At 40.2% G+C, this 23,471-nt stretch overlaps 1 protein-coding gene and 1 long non-coding RNA gene across 2 annotated transcripts in view; one reads left to right on the top strand and one right to left on the bottom strand.

Moving 5' to 3' along the window:
• Positions 1–7,367, top strand: part of LOC122153709 — a 13,262-nt gene extending 5,895 nt beyond the window's left edge. The window contains exon 2 of the long non-coding RNA XR_006165580.1: positions 4,924–7,367. This is a non-coding gene — a long non-coding RNA (uncharacterized LOC122153709). The remainder of the gene's footprint in view (positions 1–4,923) is intronic.
• The window catches only part of TSNAX (translin associated factor X), a 26,449-nt gene extending 2,978 nt beyond the window's left edge, over positions 1–23,471 (bottom strand). Inside the window, exons 1-5 of the mRNA XM_042795853.1 lie at positions 23,219–23,471; positions 21,160–21,267; positions 17,198–17,312; positions 15,425–15,555; positions 474–601 (exon numbers count right to left, since the gene is read on the bottom strand). Of these exons, the coding sequence (XP_042651787.1) occupies positions 474–601; positions 15,425–15,555; positions 17,198–17,312; positions 21,160–21,267; positions 23,219–23,234 (498 nt within the window). The 5' untranslated portion in view covers positions 23,235–23,471. The remainder of the gene's footprint in view (positions 1–473; positions 602–15,424; positions 15,556–17,197; positions 17,313–21,159; positions 21,268–23,218) is intronic.

Genomic DNA, 23,471 nt, shown 5'->3' with positions numbered 1-23,471 from the left:
CATATGCAGTGCATTTTAACAGAAGCTGGATGCGGTGCCTCCTGTGACTAGCTCAGAGCCAGCAGTAAGACTTCATTCATGGGCTTCATTCTGCCTCAGATTCGTTTGCCTCCCCCAACTTTTGCTACATCACTATACACTGCCTTAGAGGCAGTCCCAGCCAGTAAAAATCCCTCCTCTACATTTGTTTGCTACTATTTCACTATCCTGGATCTTCCCCCTCCCAGAAGGAGTTCAGTTGGTTCGGAATAAAAAGGACATGAAATTTATAAACTTGTATCCCATGGATTTAGTTTACTACTTGTCAGCATAAAAAGCATGGTTTGAACAAGTGAGTCAAAGCCCACATGTATATCTAATACCATTCCACTAACTGGCCTTATTTAATCAGATGCCAAAAATGTGACTAAGCCTACTCACTGCACTTCCATCCCAGAAAGATGTTTGTCACATGAGAAAAGAAAAACTTTTACCGTGTTTGTTGTTTCTTCTGTGTCTTCCACTGTAAATATTAGTTGTTTGTTGATCTCTTCAACACTAATCAAAGATCGTGTTTTGATAAAATACTGAAATGAGACTGCCTCAACATATTCTTGAAGTCCTGCAAAAACAGCAGAAGAATTAACCTAATGATTTGAATTTTTCAGCAATAACCCATGCACAGTTACTCTTTATTTTTAGAAATCTTTAAGTGAGACTATTTTAAGGTTACTAGCAAAAAGTGAAAACTAAAATAATCCAGCGAATTGAAACATAATCTGCATGCTGGGCTGCAGCAAGAGCAGCGTGGACAGAAGGTCGAGGGAGGGGATTCTGCCCCTCTGCTCTGCTCTGGTGAGACCCCCCCTGCAGTGCTGTGTCCAGCTCTGGGGCCCCCAACGTAAGAAGGACATGGAGCTGCTTGAGCAGGTCCAGAGGAGGCCATGAAGACAATCGGGGGGGGGCTGGAGCACCTCCCTTATGAGGCCAGGCTGAGAGAGTTGGAGGTGTTCAGCCTAGAGAAGAGAAGGTTCTGGGGGGACCTTATAGCAGTCTTCCAGTTCCTAAAGGGAGCTACGGGAAAGATGGGGACAGACTTTTTAGTAGGGCCTTTTGTGACAGGACAAGGGCTAATGTTTTCAAACTAAAAGAGGGTAGATTTTGACTAGATATAAGGAAGACAGTTTTTACAATGCAGGTGGGGAAACACTGGCACAGGTTGCCCAGAGAGATGGCAGATGCCCCATCCCTGGAAACGTTCAAGGGCAGGCTGGACGCGGCTCTGAGCGACCTGATCTAGTTGAAGATGTCCCTGCCCATGGCCGGGGGGTTGGACTAGAGGACCTTTAAAGGTCCCTTCCAACCCAAACCATTCTATGATAATAGAGCTTTTAAAATATGGCATTTGTATGATGGGAGAGTGCAGATTACTACTTCATGAGTTCACAAAGACACGGGACACAATGCAGAGAACAACACTGCAGATAAATCAAAAGCAAGGCAGCTCAACTACAAAAGAAAAAAGAAGTTTCCTTTGTTTCATCTGACTAGCAACAGTAGACACTTGTTTAAAACTGAATTTCCCACTTCTCTATTTTGTGGGAATTCGTGAACAGCCTCTTTAAAATAGGCAGGTTAGTTGAAATTCATGTTCAGGAAAAAGCACCTGTTGTTACAAATCACTCCAGATTAAAAAACAAACAAACAAAAAACAAAAACAAGCAAACCGAAAAAAACACAAAAACAACAACAACAACAAAAGAAAGAAACACAACCAACCAACCAAAACCACCACCACCAAAACAGACTGGGATGTGATGTCCAGTAAGCGCAACAACAGCTCTGTCCAAAAGAACTTACACTCTAAAAACAAGATGTGCAGGGGGGACAAAAAGAGTTGGTATGTTGGCAAGGAAATAAAAGATGGGATAACAAATGTAGCTTGCACCAGATTCACACGCCATCTGCAGCCACTTGACACAATTACCTGTCACTACCTACTTAGCAGATGGTGATTTTCTGTATGCATTGTAGCAAAGGTAAGATCTAAAAGAGAGCTTAAATGTTCAGACAGCAATTTCACAGGTTTTGTCAGTTTTTTTATGTGCAGAGAGATTTGGGGAAAGCATGCGGGAAAAGTTCACAAGCAGAAAGCTGAAGTTGGCACTGTGGGTGGAAAAAAAGCAGAAACAACCTAAGATAAAAAAAGTTTTGAAGACAAAACCAATGCACACATACATCAGACCTACGGCCAAAGCAGCACTGAAGGAGGACATTAAAGGAACAGACTGTAACATGACAGAGATGGCTCTAGTGGAGCCACTGAGCCATTTTAAGGGGATGGTTTCACTTCAAGAGAAGCAAAAAGGTGACACTGCTGTATCATGCTGAAAGACAGCCAGGATTAGACAATAGTTTTGCCAGTGTGTAAAGTGAGAAAATGTGAAGGTACCCAAGGGTACCAAAAGGGAACCAAAAGAATCCTGGTTCCTCGAGAATAATCTTAAAATCCTCAACTGACCTCGACAGGGCCCAGACCGCAACCTACAGAGATATGCAAGAAGCAGCAAATTTAGACTTCATCTGGATCAAAGAAAAAGTGTAAATCAAAAAGAAGAGAACATAGATTTGAATAACAGATGAGGGTGGAAATACCCCAAAAAAAACTAGAGATAACTTCAAGAGAAAGTTCAATTGTAGAAGGCTTCCCACATTACAACCCAAAAGCATGACGAGTGACCTGTATTTTCTTCCTTTTAAATATGTATTTGCAAGGTGAGTGGAGGCAATTCAGAATGGCAATTCAGCCTGCACCCTTTATGCTGCTGTACAGCAGCAGTGGGAAAAGCAGAATAAACATCCAGCAACCAAAGCCATGCTCAGCACAGCTGTTCACAAATCAGAACACACACAGGGAGCTGCAAGGCCAGTTACAGGGGTTAATTTAATCAACTGAATTCAGGTAAAGCATTCTGGGCACAAGCAATACAAGTACACTAGAAGATCCTGAGTAGCTTTTATCTAAGATAAATAACCTCAAAAGTTGCAGAGAGGTAGATTTCATCACTCATTCTTTTCCTGCCTTACCCTCTCATGTAATACAGTCAGTAATCCATTACGAAATTTTGGCTTTTTCTATGGATAAGCCGTAAGCTACCAGAGACAGCAGCACACAACATGACAACAGCTCTGAGAATCAGTCTCTGCTATCTGTGGAGAAGACTACCACATATACCACATATGAAAAATCAACTTGGCATTTTCCCAAGTTCATAGAGAGATCAAATCAGCTCTCGAACCTTTTGGTAAACAGTTTTCTGGATCAATCATAACTTCCAGTTTCAGCTTGCTCCACTTTACTACTTCTCCACACGTTTTGTCCTCTTCCAGGATAAGTGTCTGGCTCCTCAGTTCACTTATGCCTTTTTGTTTGGTTGGGGTTTTTTTGGTTTTGTTTTTGTTTTGTGTTTTTTTTTTTTTTTTAATATAAGCACACTTATATGTATGTATACACACACACACACACATTTTTGCTTCCTCCTGCCATCCCACCCTAGCTCCACTCTTCTCACTCCTGTTTAATGCCACCATGTGAATGTTGCACACACAGTGTGCTTTGTCATCTACTGTCACCTTTTCACAGTTAGGGAATCTATCTCCTATTATTTAGAAGTAAGCCTTACAAAACCTCATTTAAAGTCATTACCATTACAAATAGACTGGTAACCAATCCTGGTAACAACTACTTTGCAAAAAGATTCATACTCAACTTTTTTTTTTTTTTTTCCTTGTTAAAGCCCTTCTTCCAGAATTAGCTACAACATGACATTTCAGTGACCCAGGACCTTGAAATAAGGTGCTACCACGTGCAGGTAGAAGGATGTTTAAACATGTTATGTTTTAGCTTAATGGTAGGACGTCCGCTATTTGCAGCAAATAATCCCCAAGGTGAAAGAATCCATCTCATTTCACTACACCATCCAACAATACCTTTCCCCTTATGCTCTTGTTTTGGATTTATTCCAAAATTGACTTATTTACAGATTGAGCTGCCAGTAATGGAACAGTTTGTAAGACTGCCTTTTATGTACTTTTTTTTTTCCTAGTACACAGACCAAAATCACAATTAAAAGCGCTGTATTATTTCTACTAGCACTTCTTAAAATTACAGATGGACGGTAATGAAATGCTTAAGTATTTTTGATATTTTATTCCATTTACTCTATATAAATAGCTTCAACTAGTGACAAGTCTGACCCACTATAACAGCTTCCTTCTATATTCTGAAAATTTATTTTCTACATAAGAAGTAGAAAGTTATGCTGAGACATCTGAGCACATATTACCTATAAAGGAGGAGATTTTGTGCCTGAAAGTTTGTGCACTTTTTTTGCCAGCTGTATAAACTGATATTCAAGATATTTATCCTTATCTACATATGTGCAAGCTCTGAGAAAAAAATGCTAAGCAAAAACTTAGCAAGAAATCAGGTTTCTTCCAAAAAATAAGTCATTGGAGCACTCAATCCAAGAGTCAAATGAATGCCTAAGGGGTAGGAAAAGACAGTTCTATTTTAAAAATGAGTAAAGAGTAGAAATTCCTTAATTGCAGGACTCACGTTAGGGTAAACAGAATCTAATTCCACCCAAGATGTACAAGCATGCATGCACAGAAGTTTTAACCCAGAATGACAGAACAAACAAGAGGTGAGATTTCCCTCCTAAAATTTTATTCACTTCACTTTCTCCTTTAAATATTTGTTCAATGGTTTAAAAATTAGTTAAAATGGATTTCGTGCCTCTCAGTTCTTAAGGTTAGCAATGTCAATGCTACCTGCCATCTTCCCAAATAAGCTTCTTCTCCCCCTACCTCTTCTCAAACTCTTTTTCCTTCTATCCCTTTGTCATCTTTCTTTCCTCTTTCTTTGCATCTCTTTGTTCACAGAGCAGTCTGTGCTGATGGTGAGGATACAAGCAGATGACAACTTGTTGCCTTACCCAGCTCCTCCCCTAAACCGTGCAGCAGGAATCACAGGCCAACAGCAGCCACCAGAAAGATGGCAGGAAAATAAACACAGCAAGTTTCTTCCAGGATCACTATATGAAGGGTGGGGCACGTTATTTACAGGGCGAGTCATGTGAAACTACCCACTTGCAAATTCATTACAAAATCAAAACAGCACAGCCACAGATCTATCTTATCATCATGTTTTAAGCTGGCAAGTTACCTTCTCATTAAAAAACAAAACAAAAAACCCCAACTACAACCCAGAGGGGGGAAAAAAAAAAAAAAGTCATATTCATGTGGAAATCCCAAACAGAGAAAATACAAAGTTAAAAATGGAGAGCCATTGTCACTACTAAATAAACTCTGCAGACTTCTGGGAGTATGGTAGACTTAAGGAAGCCACTTCTACAAGCATACTGATCAGTGAAGAGAACTGGTGAAATAAGCAAATAATTAACCAGGTACATCAACTGAAACAAGTACAAGCAATAAATTTTAATGTATTCATACACAAATTAAATAGTTGTGCTTCAATATGACAATGACTCCAAGATAAAACTTACAATTCACACCTCAGTCTTTTTCATTTAAGTTCTCTGCAGACTTGTCAATGATTCCCTCCATTCATGGGTCTCTTTCCATCCACAAGTAACAAAAACTTAAGTAATTACACTAAAACTGAGTCTGTGAAACAGTCTAATTGCTTTGCTGATTGTGTGCATGAAGTCAAAGGTTAACTTTATTTTGGTACACTGGAAGAGCATAAAGCCAACTATGCTCTGAGACAGGCATGCTCTGGACATCCTGTTGTGAAAATGCCTTAAAAAAATAATTCTACACAGGGATGGATTTTATAAAATGGGCCTAACAAGCAAATACAAGTAAAAGCACTGGAATAAATGTCCATAACAGCTTACAAACCGGGGGGGGGGGGGGGCAGGGAGTGGGAAATCTGTTCCTATTCATTGACTAATGCTTCAAAAACTGAGTCTTTACGGCAGATAGGGCTACCAGTAGTCTGAATTTTTAAGGGAAAAGGGGAGAGAAAAAACACAGCTAAGTCCACATCCACATAAACAAGCTGCTCCATTTTATCAATCCAGTTTTGAAATTACTTTTGTAATCAGTACAAACTCAGCTGTGAATATTTGTCAGAAAGACTTATTTTAAATAATCTTGAACTGATTACTAATGGAATATACATAAAGAATGTATATTACATCTAACAGTGATTTGTCTAAATTGGTTTACTATTCTATCAATAATTGATGCAAATTTCTCATATTAACCCTGAATGCTTTGTTGATTAGTCAATTACTATTTGACAGGTCTATGACCACCAAGAAGCTCTGTTCCCTTCTAGCTGCATGTGTTGAAGTTAAATATTTCAGATACTGAAGTGTTACTATTGTTTGCACTTTGTTTAAAGTTGAATACATACCAACTTTAGGGAAAATGTAATCCCAGGATTAAACTGTTTTTCCAATAACTACAGAAACAAATATAGGTTCCCTACTTAATAGGCACAGGTGCCCGTGAGTTAAATTATTTCCCCAAACAGGCATAAAAACCCTGTAGAAAACTGCAAATATTATTTTAATCTCTCATTGCAGAGAAGAGTCTAATCTAAGCCTTTTTGTTATTGTTATTAGAAACATGTGTACATATGACACATGCTGGGTTTTGCAGATGACTCATTGTGTCACAAGCTTTCATTTTGCTTCTAGCTGAAGACCTGAGGGATGTACCATGGTTACTTTTGTAACCAAGTTTTTTGTTCTGAAGCATTCTTTTGTTGTTTATTTCCCCCCCCCAAATGTAGTAATTCTGAAGAGCAGCCAATGTTCTACACAAGTTCCTCAAAAACAAACAAAAAACCCCCAAACTATTCCTGTGACAAGTAGTCTTCCTGACCCCTCTGACTACCTCCCATTCCCTTGGTATAGACTTTCAAAAGTCATTCAGTCAGATGGCAAATTTTACACTACTAACAGCTTTGAAGGCAAGTGTTCAAGATACCAAAGAAAAGAAGCTCTGACTCAGCCAGGATGTTCAATGATCAAAGAAGGAAGAGCACCTATCACAACACAGCTTTGTCAGTTCAAACCCCAGTGAAAGTTCTCAAGATGATGTTTCCATGCAACAGCCCCAATCCACTAGCGTGTCAGAAGTACCAGTGGTGGCCATTTATCCCCAGAAATATAGATCTGGTGATATGGTAAAAAAGGTACGTCACCACTCACCAACCCCTAATTCCCACCACATGACTGCAAAACAGAAACCTAATCATGATGCACTACACTAATTGCTTCCTGGAATGGAGTTCCTCTATGACACATTCTCCTGTGTGATTTTAAACAAACAAATAAATAAGGTTCATAGATTTTTCTTGGTCTTCTCTCATGTTCCACCTGTGTTTGGTTCCTGTAAAGGCTGGAGAGCTCTGGTCTGTGATTGACTGTTGTTAACAGCTGCAGGGCTGAAAAAAAATTCCTGAGCCAGAGCACAAGGTCTCCTCCATTTGCTAGCTATGAAACAAAATTAAAAGGCAAACAACATCACTAGTTTCAGATTGTCATGTAAACAACTGCAGTATTTGCCATAATAGTACTGCAGGACTTTAGGACAGCTAGCTCTTAAGTTAGAGCCAGAAAAGGACAATCTTTATTCAGCCGGATCCACAGCACACATCTTTAAAAGACTCTATATAGCTTCCCTTACAGACCTATGCTGCCCTCAACAGCAACTGCTGGATTTATGGCTTATGCTGAACTCAGTGGCTCATTCAGGGATCAGCTGACAATCAATGCTCACATAGTGCACACCTTGCTTGGTCATGTCTGAATTCACATTCATTTTCCCAAGTTTATTTTAAGATTTTGTGTATGGACATGCAAACATTGCAGCAGAAAGTAAAAAGTGAGATGCTTCAAAGTTGCTGATTTTTCACTTTCCCTGGAAGAACCTAGAAAAAAGGCATGAACTAGAAATAATCAAAGGGTAAAGAAATGAAACAATCTGAAGGTATCAACTTTCAAATAAGCAATTCACAGGGTCAAGAAAATCAGTTTGACAGAATTTGTTGGCACACTTGGTGGTATGAGAACATCAGAGAAACAGAAAATGTAACAAAACGGAGAAACAAATTAACAAAATTCAATCTGATAAATGTTAGCTTATTCATTCCAAAATCTATTAATTTTCCAGTATAATCAGGAAACTTGTTTCCATTTCTGACACTTTTACCCTTCACCCACAAGAGCGAACAGATTAAGTTTAATTCTTCAGTTACATCCTGTTCCTGTGTTGCTATGTTTTCCCACCATCTTGCAGAAACCTGCTTGTTTCCTCTACGGATAGCTTTCCTTTCAAGTTTTAGGTGTATTCAAGTCTTTTCCTGGGTGAGATATTTACAGTTCATGATACCTTCCTCACGCAGTAAAAAGTTTTTCCTTTGTATTACCAACCTACAATTAAATATACCACCTATTTCTATTACAGTTTTTAAACACTTAAGAAAAAAAATGTCCTACTTCTACTGTTCCTGATGTGCAGAATAGTTATTTCAGAAATACATAGGTGTCTACAAAACAAAGATAGCTAGCACAGCTTGAGCATGAGATGTATTATGAGTGAAAAAGTTAAGAACTAAAAACCAGGTAACACAGAAGGCATTACTTGGATAGTTCCTTTAGTTTGTGTCCTAATCCGAATCCTTCATACAACACCAAAACCCCCAGTATTACTTAAATAATCAGTAATGTAAATCTGGCCTGCTTGGATGGACCTCAGTCATCTCCATAGCATTTATTACAGCATCATGCCTGGTGGTGCTATATACTGCAGTTAAAAAATTATATTCTAGCACAGTTAAAGTACTTCCTCTTCATCCACTCAGGCTTAGATGACTTTGTCCAATCCAGCAATGCAGTTTGCTGCAGTATGATTACACACCTAAAGTGACCCTAAATGGCATAAGGCAGGAGACAGAAATAAGCTCCATTATATCATTTTCTCAGAACACAAATAGTGCCTGCACAAGATAAATGATGTGTTTGACTGCGTCAATGCTGAACTTTTACAATGAATTTCCCACATCATCATCATCAGAAGCAGTCAGAGCAATAGTTTTGACAAGGTGCTGACATTTTACAGCCTCGTCATCTAATCCTATTGAGAGCAAGTGCAGACATGATAAAGAGCTAATGAGTTGCTCTGTGCACACCACTCCACTCACCACTGCTGCTAGCACAGGCACACGGAAAGGTCAGCCAACCACGCTCCAGTTGCACCTACTGTCATCACTCTACCCCACACTACTTAAGAAGCCCAAAAAGAGTTATGGGCTTCTGATTCCATATTTTGTCTTATGCACAGCTATCACCTGTGAAGATAATACCACACCTATACTGGCTCCAAGCAGAATCTAATGACCTCATTGTAGAAACATCAACATGTAGTTAAAGCTACCACTCTCAAGAGGTTTTTCAGTCATGCTGCCCTGCAGAAAATAGTTTAACACCTCAAAAGCCTCACAATTCTCTCTCACACCCTTACTGTTACAGGACAAAAAAATTGAGTAAATCTTCAAACAGCTAGAGATTTCATTTAACAAAATCCTGTTAAAAAGGTACGCCATTCAACTCCACCAAATGCCAACCTATCAAGCAGAACTATCCTAGTTTCCCTCTGCATAACACAAGTTTTGCATTTATGCAGAGTAGATTTAGAACATGCTTAGAATAATTCCATAAATCCTAACATGTTGAAGAGCACCCTCTTTCTTGTCTTTAAGGCCCATACAAGTCTTTCCTGTATAAAATTGGTATTTTCCTTAGTATTTCAGAGGTAAATATATACATATATAAAAATACCCAAACACATATATACATACATAAAATCCTGAAAAATTTATTCTTCCCCTTCATAAATTCATACAATCTTTTTCAGTCCTTCTCTTGCACAGTGTCTCACAACAATTTTAAAGAAACAGTACACATTTCCTCACAGGATATATAAGGTACACACTGCAAAGTGGGGTAAAGGAGCAGGAATTCTATATTACAAATAGTAAAGCTTTAAAAATATCAACAAAGCAGAACATTCTAACATAACAAATGAAGAGCTCCACATTAAAAAAAGACTTCATTATTTCAGTATCTCTTTGTTTGCTTGTTTAATCATCCCCTGGGACAATCTGTACTGTTAAGAAACGAGTAGAAAACAGTCATCAGTTTTTGTTGTTGTTCAATTAGTGCTATACTCAGTGTTTGAGCTCATGCAAGTGTCCTTTGGGGAAACGTCCTGCGTGCCATTAGCACTATTCTTAATGAGGGAAAGCATGAAACTCCTTTAGTGCTCTGCCAGAATTGTTTTATCTTCAAGTCAAAAGAACAACTGCTTGGAGTAACCCCAAAAAAAGCATTTAACAATTACAAGTGGCAAACAATATTCCCAAGCATTATACTCATAGTACTCTCCTATTTATAGGCTAACGGTTATTATACTGACTAAAATATGTATTAGGCAGCTTTATTATGTAGACAGTCACGATTCCCTAGTAAAGGCTGCTACTATGGTTGCCATTATAAGCCCAGTTTTGATCCCTTTTACTCTTTCTGTAAGAGGTAGGGTGGGGAACAGGAGGATGTTTCATGTTTGGTTTCAAGACAAAGGAGAATATTTTCAGGAAGCTTGAGGTTAATTGGACATGCTGCTTTTGAGATATGGGACATAGGCGTTTCTTTATTCTTTTTTTAAGAAAAAAAAGCAGTTTAATGGCAATGTTTTTGTTCATTAAAAGCTTTTTAACTATTTCTCCAGAATTTCTTTAAAATACAAAGTCAGAATTGAAAACTAGGTGAAAGGAAGGTCAAGACTTACAGCTCTAGGAAATACATAAAGACAAAAAGACCTAGCACTTTTCATAGCTACATTTATTTTCAAAAAGGCATGCAAACTTTTTCCACTGCAAAAAAAAGCAAAGCAACAATTAAAGAACACTAGACTTAAAAAGAAAACCAAAAGCAACATTCTTAAATTTATCACTGTTTTCCTCCCAACTACAGTTCTTCATAGACAGTGCGAGGCAGGGCAAATAAAACATTCCATCTCACAGTTGCTCTTTATCCAATTGTCCCCTCATTCTTCATGTCTCTAGGCTATCTCAGCCTCCTAATCCTGACATCAAGCATCTTCACATCTTTGACACCTCCTTGATTCCAGTTTCAGCATGATCAAGATCTACAAGTCTTGACGCCTGCCTATTTCTTTTTTTGACATCCCAATGACTAACTGGAGTGGAGGATTTAATGAACAAGGTAAAAGTAAAGCTCTGCCTAAAAGTTTGCATTTCATACTTGTCATATATACAAGCTCATTTAAATAATGCTTAAAAGCATTCCCTGTCTTCTCAGTGACACAGACATACATTCTACCACATGCCCTTACAAAACACGCACAATGGACACCAGCTGGCACAAACTCCCCTCACAGAGGAACATCATGTTGAATAGCTAGAATTTAAGTAGATGCTGTGGATGACCTACAGAAATTGAACGAAGGCAACTTACTTCAGTTGGATTTTATATACAGTCTTCTTAATGAGGCAAGAACTACCCAATTACAGAAACAACAGGGAGATCTCGGGCCAGGCAGCATTATCACAGAATCATAGAAACAGTTAGAGTTGGAAGGAACCTTAAAGATCACCTAGTTCCAACCCCTCTGCCACGGTCAGGGACACCTTCCACCAGACCAGGGTGCTAAAAGCCCCGTCCAACCTGGCCTTGAACCCTTCCAGGGAGGGGGCAGCCACAACCTTTCTGGGCTACCTGTGCCAGTGCCTCACCACCCTCACAGGGAAGAATTTCTTCCTTAGATCTAATCTAAATCTACCCTCTTTCGGTTTAAAGCCATTACCCCCTGTTCAATCACTACTCCCTGATAAAGAGTCCCTCCCCACCTTTCCTGTAGCCCCCTGTAAGTACTGGAAGGCTGCTATAAGGTCTCTCCAGAGTCTTTTCTTCTCCAGGCTGAACACCCCCAACTCTCTCAGCCTGTCCTCATAAGGGAGGTGCTCCAGGTCCCCTGATCATCTTCATGGCCTCCTCTGGACACACTCGAGCAGCTCCATGTCCTTCTTACGTTGGGTGCCCCAGAGCTGGACACAGCACTGCAGGGGGGGTCTCACCACAGCAGAGGGGCAGAATCCCCTCCCTCGACCTGCTGGTCATGCTGCTCTTGATGCAGCCCAGAGTGCAGTAATAAAACTGATGAGATTCCACAGATTTGCCACTTACTTATTTCACCTGAAGAGAGGAAAAAGGTAAAAGTACAGCCATTCCCAGTTCTAACTCCAGAAATGCAATGGGGGGCTGCATATTTCTATCTTTTAGTTCTGTCCACAAAACTGTGAAGTTCAGGCATTTGTCTGAGACTGAACACCTGATTGCTGGGAAGATGAACAACAGTCTGCTTCTCCTCCCCATTATTATTTAGTGTACTAATTAATACCTTTGTCATCCTTTCTTTATACTTAAAGAGGTCAGTAAGAGTCACTCTCTTAAATTGCCTTAAGACTGCAGTAAGAAAATCCATTAACTCTATGACAATCTCACTCCAAGTCCCACGTAGATGTTAGGAATGTGCTGTTGTATATATAACTGTGTGCAGTTCTGTGCCCCACAATTTAAGAAAGATGTGATGGTCCTTGAGTGTGTCCAAAGGAGGGCAACAAAGCTGGTGAAAGGGCTGGAAGCAATGTCCTATAAGGAGTGGCTAAGGGCTTTGGGCTTCTCTGGAGAGGAGACCTCATTGCTCTCTGCAGCTTCCTGAGGAGAGGAAGTGGGGAAGGAGGTGCTGAGCTCTTTTCCCTGGGATCTAATGATAGGACACATAGGTCTGGTTCAAAGCTGTGCCAAGAGAGGTTTAGACTGGACATCAGAAAGCATTTCTCTACCAAGAGTGGTCAAACACTGGAACGGGCTTCCTGGAGAGGTGGTTGATGCCCCAAGACTGTCAGTGTTGAGACATTTGGACAATGCCCTCAACAACACGTTTAACTTTTAGTCAACCCTGAAGTGGTCAGGCAGTTGGACTAGGTGACTGTTGTAGATCCCTTCTGAATGAAATATTCTATTCTAAAAGGTTTGCAGCTGCGGCTGCACTGAGTCATCATACACATGCAGCAGGCCCCCAACTTCCTCTACTAGATGTCTATAGAAATTTGGCCTGCTCTACAATGGACAAATACATTTTAGTAATTTGAAGAGGCTGAGACTTAAAACAATGGGGGAAAGTTTTAGAAATGCTGAATTGTTTCTGATAGCATATTTTCAGTTGTCTTCTAAAGAGTTTATTCAGGTCCATTTGGACACTAACAGGTATCTTTATGCAAGTCGGAAACTGATTATGCAGGAGAAACAGTGTAGCTGACTGTGTATGAATATTTACCAAATATACAAAGCAAACCTGAACAGAGATTTTTTCATTAATTTATTTCTTTTCAGGTTGCTATGGCTAGCTTAAGTCTACGTATCTTTCATATTATAAAAATCTAAATATTCAGGTTGGAAAAAATGTATTTTTTTAAAAACAAAAAACAGTGCTTTTTTTTTTTTTACTCAAAGGAGAGAATCTGGAAGTAGAAACCTAGCATCAGGTTTGCTCACTTGTTTTATAAGACATGGATACACACAGAAGTTATTGTGCAGGAAGCTTCCATATGTCTGCTATGTAGGCATACTCTTATTACAACTGAGATGAATGCAAGCAAATTCCAGTCAAGCTGCCCTTCAGTAAATATAGAGGCAGGTATGCTGCTTTGAATTTGCCCACACAAAGCCACATACTAACAAAGTAGAGACAATTCAGGTGAAGCAGCTGATGCAGGGTAACTGGTTACCCTGTAACAATTCTGCTCACCTGGCAAAGCTGAGAGCTTCTATCATGCAGTCTCACAGACATTCATGAGGCAGCAGACCTCAAATGCAAGACAGCATTGTGACTCCCATGGGACTACAAACTTCAGGGGCTATTCAGACAAGGTTTACAAGTCTTGGTGAAGCTTTCAAAAATTTTTGTTCATAAAACTGAATGCAAGGACTTTCAGCTTTCACAAAAAGTACTTAAAATGAAAATCCAAACACATTTTCAGCATGTCAAGACACTCATAACATACTTGGACTAGAATTGTTCACAGTTGGAGGTAATCTGTAGTGTCAGAGTTTTGAGTTCTCTTTCTTTTCATTGCCTCATTACAGTACTAAGATATAAATAGCAGCAAGATGAACACAGATTAAGTGGCTCTTTAAGAATAACTACTTATATTTAATTTGAACAACCCAATGCTCCACAGGCAAGTTCCACTGTGGAACCAAATTAGAGCCACTGAAAACTAGCATGGCAAACTCCTTCTGGTTCAGAAGTGCCAATCTGAGCTTTCACTTAAGAGCTGCCTCACTCTTAACAAACCTAAGTTTGTGTAAGACATAAGTACAAGTTAACCTGTGCACTGTTTGTCTTGTAAATTATATAGAAGTATTTGCTCCTGGTTTAGCAAATCAATCCTATGGACATTTTTCAACAATTAAATCATTCAGGGCAAATCTTCAGCTCTCCTCAGTTGAAGAAGTCCTGCCTGAACACGGAAAGATATACAGAATTCCAATGTGTTTAAAACAAGATTGATAAACACAAGACACTCTCATGCCGTGGCCAAGATGTCAAAGAAGCAGTTACATATTTTACTCATGTGTTGCCATAAACAAGACATAACAATTTGAGGTAAGATTCAGATTGTCAGAAAAGATTCATCAAAGAAATATGATCTGACAGAAAGTCATGAAATATCTCAAGGATGTTAATAAGGACTGTTATTTACAGAGAGAAGCAGAAAAAGATGTAATTGAAACAGATGTAAACTCTGATTTAATGCTTGTAACACAGAGGGAGAAACACATTCTGAGTCTTTAGAAGAAAGAAATTACTAATCTAAGGGTTTTAATTCATGAACTTTATAACCTCAAAATAGGATAACTTCACAAGACAGCCACTCCAGCTCCCCTCCCAGAAGTTATAACCCTTCAGGTGGGGTAAAAGAGCATGTTGAACATACTCCTCTCAGTCAGAGAAGACAAGCCAGTACATTCATTAGAACTACTCCCAGCTTCAGTCTAGGTCAGGGTCCAAACTCTGCCAGTTGTAGTCTCCTTTTTAAAATCTTTGTTTAACTGCAATGATAAGAAGACTGTAGGGCAATAGCCCCTCTAATATTTGAGCTAACTTTGCTAACAGCAAAGATTAATCTGAGTCCTGACTAATAATCATAGAAATGTGACAAACTCAGACCTGTGGCATGAAGAGGAACCACTGCTACATGAAGAAAAACTGAGCTTAATGCAAAATAGCCTACTTCCTCTACTTTAAAATAATTTACCTGGAGATATAGCTCTGTGGAACTGATACATGTCTTCTCCAATCAGTTCTTGTGCAACCTGCTTAATTTTCCGTCGGACAGCATCTAGCTTGACTTCAGATTCATTTAGTATTTCTTCCCCATTGGGAGCACTGCAATCATAAAACAGGAACTGAAAGAGCAGCTTTCAGATCATGAGCAAGCAGTTAAAAAATATTACACGTTTTCTTTTACTAACCAATACATTTTCAATGGCTTCAGGAAAAAGCAAAGCCTATACTGAAATGAGAAACAGTTTAACTTTCATTGATACCTACTGCGGATTCTGAAATTCTGTAAATTCTTACCATGAAAATAATCAACCAGCCACACACAGTTTTGGTAGCATGATGATTATTCCAGATTAGAATTTTAATTATAGTTCAAGTAAGAACATATGCAAAGACTTCAGAAAAGTATTCTGGAAAACTAGTGGTATTTGCAGAAATCCTTCAACCTTTACATAAAAAAATAATATTTTGCAATACATTACAGTATTGCAAAATACAATACATGACCTATATGTGATTTTTAGGTTTTTTTTAGGAAGTAATTATGGACTATGCTATTCACAAACAGCTGAAATATCTGATGCACAATCACAATACATACTTGGCATTTAAAGTGTAGTTTATCTAATTTCCTTTAAACTTCCCCCTCTCTCATCCTCAAATAATCTATATGGTATATTAATTCATACTCTGTTTAAGGAACTACTAATAGGCTGGTCTCAAGAAAACATTTAAAAGCAAACAGATTTCTGAAAGTGAAGCCACAATAATAGCAAAAAGCTAAGGAGAAGGAAATAAAAACACAGCATGGAAAGCTTCCACTCTCACAACAACAGGAATGTCTTACAAAACAGGAATCTAAAATTCAGAATAAAGAGGAGTTTTTTGTTGTTGTCCTTTCCTCTACCAGTTCCCAGCTATCCAGTCCCTGCAGTGGGAGCAGCTATTTACAGTCAAGGCTGTAGCGGTTACTAGAATTATCACAATGTTTCTTTGCAGAAGATGACCAAGTCAAAAAAAGGGCGATTTCATAATCCCTATTTATAACTGTTACTACTATGGTAACTATAAATAGTTACTACTAAAACAGAAATGCATTGACAGATGATAAAAAATAAATTAAATTTAATTAAAAATAAAAGGAAGCTGTTATAACTGTAACATGTAAGACCAATGCTTGACACATACAGTAAACATTTTATACAACAGGCTATGCAAAGCTTCAAATTTTCCTGTTAATTCTTCTAGTTTGTCTGTGGCTTCCAAAGATTGCTTGAAGGCTCATGAGAACAGAAAGCATGTAAAAGCTCAAAACTTCACACAAAAGCCTCTTAGGTTGCAGTATATATTGAAGTAAACAGAACCCAGGTCACCTGCTCTTTGCATTGATGACCTAGGGCAGGGCTGCAAAAAACAAAATGGTGAAGTAACTGCAGAAGTAACTATCCTGAAAGGAGGGTGAGCACTCTTCTCTCCCAGCTTGCTGAAAGCTGGAAAGCTCTCATTTGCTGTTACTCTACTACTCTGATCCTGTTTAACACATCAATAAAACCAACTGAGAAACCTGAACCAGCATCTTTTAATTCTCTAACTGGAGTGTGCATTCATTAGCTCCCATCCACCTTAAAGGATGTTTATAGGAAGTTAATTAAATTCCTCTCAACAGAACATTCCAGCTATTAATCACAAACACTGCAAGGCAGCTTCTAGGTTTCTATGAACACTTTCGCTCAGTGTGACTCACCTGGTAAACCTGTGGAGCAGAAATATTGTTCTTTTGCTTTCGATAGTTATATCACGACTGAGCTTCACAAGTCGTTCATATTTATCATGCCTGGTGTCAAGCTCCAGCTGAAATGCTGCAGAGTCAATCATCACAGTAACAAGCAGGGTCACCACAGGTACACAGCGCAGGGGAAGAGCAGAGACCCCGGGCCACAGTAACTGCTTACAGGCTCCGAGCCCCAGCCCCACCAGCCTTTTCCCCCAGATGCCTCTTCCCAAGGTGGGCAGCACAGGTGCTCCTGCACGGGGCACAGCTGCAAAATTCATCATTAATACTACTTTTGTTTAATAAGTCAGGTTTAAATACACATCAACCCTGATGATGCTTTAAGGCAGCCCAAGCAATTTTAAAGGTAAAACACTTAACTAGTAAAATCTGTTCTGCAATACTGCTGTTCAGGAAACTGATTTAAAATTTAACCCAAATTCAGCAACACAAAATAAAAAATAAATGCCTACAATCATTAGTGAATAAGATTCACCAGTCTCTAAAACAAAACAACAAAAAAAGGTCATTTACTAAGGGCATGACTAAGACACGTATATTGTTAAAAATGCACTGTTTAATAAAAAGAAAAGTTGCATTTCACATCCCAAATAGACTTGGCTAAGTCAAGTATTTTACTATCTCTAAGAACTAAAGTTCTAAAACAAAGCGAGAGCAATTATTTAAAATAGTATTTCTAACTTACTGATGTAAATTCTCCCTAACTACAGTGAACTCAGAGAATAGAGGAAGTGTATCTCGTTATCAGCCAAACATTATGTTTCACAGATACCGTTAGCATTTTTTTAGACCATTATTCCACTAAATAAACCATTAATAGATACTTATAAGAAATTCAACTGCATAACTGTCTGAGGTGTTAAAGAGTCCCTGTGAGAAAATGGTGAAAATAAACTAAGAGGTTACGTTTTTACAGGGTCTGACAAGGGGATATCTTTTAGTAAAGTGTAGCAATTTGCTGGCAAGCAAAGTTTAGATGAAACTACAAAAAACACCCTTTCTTTCTCATTGCCTTGATAAAAACTTGGTTTCTCTTATTTTGTTCTGTTCTCCCCAATCTTCCTCTGAAACTCTAAGTCACAACTGCACACACTGATCTTTTAAATCTTTCACGTGTCTGATTGCTGTGTCTTCCAAATTCTGAGAGTTAAGTCCACCCTTGGATTATCATCAAGAAGAAATTTTCCCTGGGATGATAGTGACAGGAACTTCAGCAAGGGTGACTGGTACTTTTCTTCATAGGATGCCATATATGACATTTCCAATGACCATTTACAAATTTCACCTACCAAGAAATTCACTATTCTGAAGACCTACAATATTATCAATGCCCCCAATCTCTTCTGAACAGCTGTGACTTTTAAACTTTTATGTTAGATTTTAAACCAGTTAGTAACTACTAGAAGCGTTTTGTGACCTGAAGTAAAGCACAGACAAATACAGTAATCTTTAGCCTAAAAGGATGCAAGAAAACCTACTGTACTGTTGCCTAAAATGGAAAAGGATAAGAACTCAGGGGATTCTCCAAGCTAATACACCAAGACAGCCATTTCCTCCACACATTCCACTTTATTGTCTAATCTATCACTGAAAGCAAAGACCCAGACTCTATTGATTTTGACAGTGCAGAATCAGACCATTAAAAATTACAATAAATCTTAACCTTACAAACCAAGATACTATCTACTCTCTGTATCACTGAGTTGTCATATTTTAAATGTATTAAGCAAAAAAAAGGTGTAACTGAATGCTCCTTGGTTTCTGATTAGTTTTTATTGTAGAAGACAATTTCTCATTAATTTTTTAGAAATCTTTGGTGCCAAGAGATAACTAAGTCATTTCAAGTACGACATTCTTCCAAAGAGATGATAAAGAGCAAAATGTGTATAATCGTTTAATTACACACACCAAGTTGTTTAGATTCAGGCAACACACATAGAAATAGTGTGCCACTCCAGTTCACCTACACAGCGTGCTCAATTATAAGCCACCTGGAGCACACCTTTTCTTAGTACTTGTGCCTGACATAGAGACAAGGACCACCAGCATCTCTATCTGGGGCTTATAAGCATCGGTACAATAGGAAGAGTGAATCTCTGAAAAGCTGAATGAACTGTGTCCCTTACAGCCTTCCTGAAATTAAGCAAACACTGCTGACTGGATCTCATGTGAAAGGAGGAAAACAAGTGTTGTTTTGAATTCGAATTAATGGCAAGCTTATGGTAAACTGATATGCTTAAGGGTGACAAATTGAAGTTGAAAGTACAGTTGCACCAACTCAATTCAAGCATGAGCGTATGTACGTTACTCAATATAAAAGTTCAGGGGTCAAAGAAACATCTGCCAAGCTGACTTACACAGAAAAAAAGAACTATCCATTTTAAAGAAAGCAAGGAAGCTATATGATGTTGAAGCGACCACCTATAACGGCCATCCAGCTCTTCTTCACCCTCCTTAGCTTCATAATAGGTGGGACAGGGAAAATTTTACACCAAGATTTAATCTGTTCCCCGTATCACACCTCCTTCCTTCTGTCAAGGCTTCTCATTTCTGAAGTTCAGCTTTGCCTCGTTAGGGCTTGTCTAATGAGAAGGTTCAACTAGATTTACTGGAGGTTAAATCTGTTTTTGTGCAAAATCCTATAAAAACAATCTGGTTGGAGGGAAGTTTACACTTGCTTATTTAAAGAAACCTAAATATAAGCTAATTTTAAAAAGGCACTCAAACTGAAATAAGTGTCTACATACAGGTCTACATTAGTTAGCCAAACTCTTATTTTTAGAAAGTGCATGTATAAACAGTTACCAACTTGCAAATCAATGCATCCAGACTTACATTAAAAAGTAGCTTAGTCATCTATGCACCAGAGCTAAGGTCAACAGCTAAGAGCCTTCTCAGACTCTCCAAAGGTATCCATCTCCTCCTCCTGTCCCCATGGCTCAGATTTTGCATTACACCTCTGCAGGTCTTACAGTTTTCTGCCAGCAAAGGGCCTTTTCACCTTTTCTCTGGCTGAACACTTATGCAGTTTGTTTTGCATTGGGTTCAGCACAAGGGGGTGGGGAGGGGGATGAAAAAGGCAGCAAGTCATGAGTCAGGCAGAGCTATGTGAAATCCCACTCTGTCTTAGTTTTGGCTGAAATAGAGTTAATATTCCTTTTCAGGGACTAGATGAGTGCTGTGGTTTGGATTTAGCTTTGGGTTTGGTATGGGAAGAATGCTGATAGCACACTGATGTTTTCAGCTGCTACCGAGACTTCAAGGACTCTCCGACTCTCCATGTCCTGCCCGTGCGCAAGGGCACAGGGAGCAGGGAGGGAGCACGGCCACAGCACCAGACCCAAACAGGCCAATGAAATATTCCATATCATGGAACGTCACGCTCACTATATAAAGAAGGGGTGGTTGGGAAGGAGCTCTCTCACTTCCAGGATTGCGATTGCGGGATCTTGGTATCTCGGGGTCACTGGCCGGGAACGGGCTGGGGATTGGTCAGCGGGTGGTGAGCAATTACGCTGTACATTGCCTGATTATAGATTTCTTTTTGTTTTCTCCCCATCATCGTTATTGTTTTTGTTTTATTGCCATTATTAAACTGTTCTTATCTCAGCCTGCGAGTCTCCCTTCACCCCTCTAATCCCCTCCCCCATTCCCAGGTGGGGAGGGGGAAGGGAGGGTGATTAGCTGCTGCATTGTGGTTGGCTGCCAACCAGGCCTAAACCACGACACACTCTCAGAACTTTACTGCACAAAAAGCAAAACACCAGCCTCTAAATGTATGAAGCATGAATCCAACTAGTTTCAAGTTTCTCCTCCAGAGAAAGTTGGTTTATTCCATCACTAAATACTAGTAATTTCCTAGCAATTTCTACACCACATGTTTTTATAATCTGGCTTTCCAAATGCTTACTTACATTTAAAAGACGTCATCAAAGCTGAAGATGGATTAACATTCTCTTTTTCCTCTCTTCTTTGACCATGTGGAAAATTGTCATGCTTTCGTTTTCTGAACCCACCTGATCCTATTAATAGATGATACACACACAAAATATATTTAAAAACAAAGTATTTGTGCCAGAGCACAAGCAGTGTCAGAATTCTGTCTTCAGAAAATTCCTGACTTTAGACATATTTTACAAGATAAAGTAACTGGATGAACCTTATTAGCAACTCACCTCATCTTCACATTAGCATGCTACTTTTTCCACCAAACTCCCAGTGAAAATTAGAAAAAAAAATCCTACCAATATCAATGGATGAGTTTGGTAGGATTGCAAGCCTTTTTTTTTTTTTTTTTGGTAAGGTCTTCACACCCTTTTATGTTTCCTTTCTGTAAGAGAAAGGCTGTATGGAAATCCTTGTGTGAGCAAGGGCCTACAGGATTAGACACTTTTTTTTTCCCCTTTTTTCTTTCAAAATTATTTTAGATATTCAGCTTGACAGGAGTCATTAAAACTACAAGTTTTATCATTACTGTAATTATTTATGTCACGGGTCTTCAATAATCAGAAAAAGAAGACAGGCACAATATAAGTGGACTACCATTACCCAGGTATGCAGGTTTAGCTCCTGCAGAATAGCATCTTTGGTCCTTACACTCTGTCCATTAACCAGTTTCTTCTCTTTTCACCTCAATATAGCTGTTCTCTTTAACTGGCCTTAGATGCCTCTTCCTTAGGCTTCCTTTTCAAACCCCCACAGAGAACTCATCTCCTTTGGACTGTGTTTTACTAGTGATTTACACTTTGTACTGTTTCTTCCTTTTGTCCTTCTTCCACCTAGGACTAACTCATTGTGTTACTCATGTTTTAACCATTCCTCCCTCTTGCTACATCCTTTTTGTGACAGCTGTATGATTCGGGTTCCTAACAGAAGCCCAAATTTGGCAAACTCTTACATACAAGCATACCTTTCTGAATATGTGGAGTTCTCTCAATTCCTTAAAAGAAGAACAAAAGGAAGCTACTTAAAAGTTACAGACGAACTCCCTGGATTTTAAAATGTTTCCGTTTAATTGTTTATTATCCCAAACCAAAACCAGAAGCGGGCGTAGTTACTTTCTAAAAGAGGAAACTGAAAATCATTTTTTCCTTCTTTTCTGTTAGCACACGAGTTCAGGGTTTTGTTTTTCCTGTAGCAGTTTAAAACATTCCAAACACAACCCCTGAAATAGTGCAGAGAATTAAATACACTGCAGTATTCTGGAAGTTAGGGACATCGTAATGACCTACAAGAAAAAAAACAGGCTCTCCTGAAGGCTGGGGGCAGGGTGAGAAACAGAGAGAAGAGGTTCCCCTGAATAACCAACAACTCGAGTGTCAGAAAACCAGAGTGCAGTAACACAGCCTGAACTTTAAAAATTAAAAAAGCCAGCTTCCTTGTTGTGGGGTCTACGTTCTGGCCGAAGGGAGGTCTGTGTGACTGCCTAGGCCAAGCCAACACGGAGGCCACAAAGCGAGCGCTGCGTTACCGAAAGCGAGTTACCGGCCACCGGCGCTTTACAGGCCTGACGCATCCTCAGCTTTCTGCCTGCAGCAACCGCTTCTCTTACCGGCAAGGACGGAGATTTCTAAACCTGCGTTCCCAGACACCTCTGCAGGGCCCAAGCGAGACAGCGACAGCGCCTCTGAAGAAACGGCGCGCGGGCAGCTCCGTGGCCGCCGGCTCAGGGCAGAGCCGTGCTCCCCCGCCCCCTCACGCCGCTGTCTCCCGCCGGCTCACGGAGCGGAATCGGACCCTCAGCGCCCGCGCAGCCGCCGGGCCGGGCCGGGCCGCTCCGCTCCGCTCCTCGGCGGCGGCGGGCACCGCGCCGCCCGCACCCCTGCGCGCCCGTCGGCTGCGGGCGGCCCCGCGGCACTCGCCTCGCCCCGCCGGGGGCCGCAGCCGCACCAGCCGCCGCCGGGACGGGAACGGAGCGGGGCAGTGTGGGGGGAGGGAGGAGATGGTACGCGCGCGCGCCGCCGCCGCCGTCACCTTCCTTGCCGCTCATCTCGGTGCCGCCGAGCCAGGCCGCGTCCCCTCGGCAACCCGCTTCCGCCCCCGCCCGCGCGGCTGCCTGGCGGCAAGGTGCCGCACAACCGGAGAGCGCCGGCCCGTCGCCCGCGGCGTGGGAAGCGGGGTGCGGGGCTGCGGCGGCGTGAGGGTGTGTGTGTGTGTGTTGATATCGGGGCTCGCTGCCCGCGAAATCGGGGTAGCGCCGAGGGCTGGGCCGCGCTTCCGAGCAGGC

This window comes from Tyto alba, unplaced genomic scaffold (genome assembly GCF_018691265.1).
Source record: "Tyto alba isolate M040663 unplaced genomic scaffold, T.alba_DEE_v4.0 Super-Scaffold_22, whole genome shotgun sequence".
NCBI classification, from domain to species: domain Eukaryota; kingdom Metazoa; phylum Chordata; class Aves; order Strigiformes; family Tytonidae; genus Tyto; species Tyto alba.
Note: the sequence above shows the minus strand (reverse complement) of the source record. Positions and strands in the feature narration are given on the sequence as shown.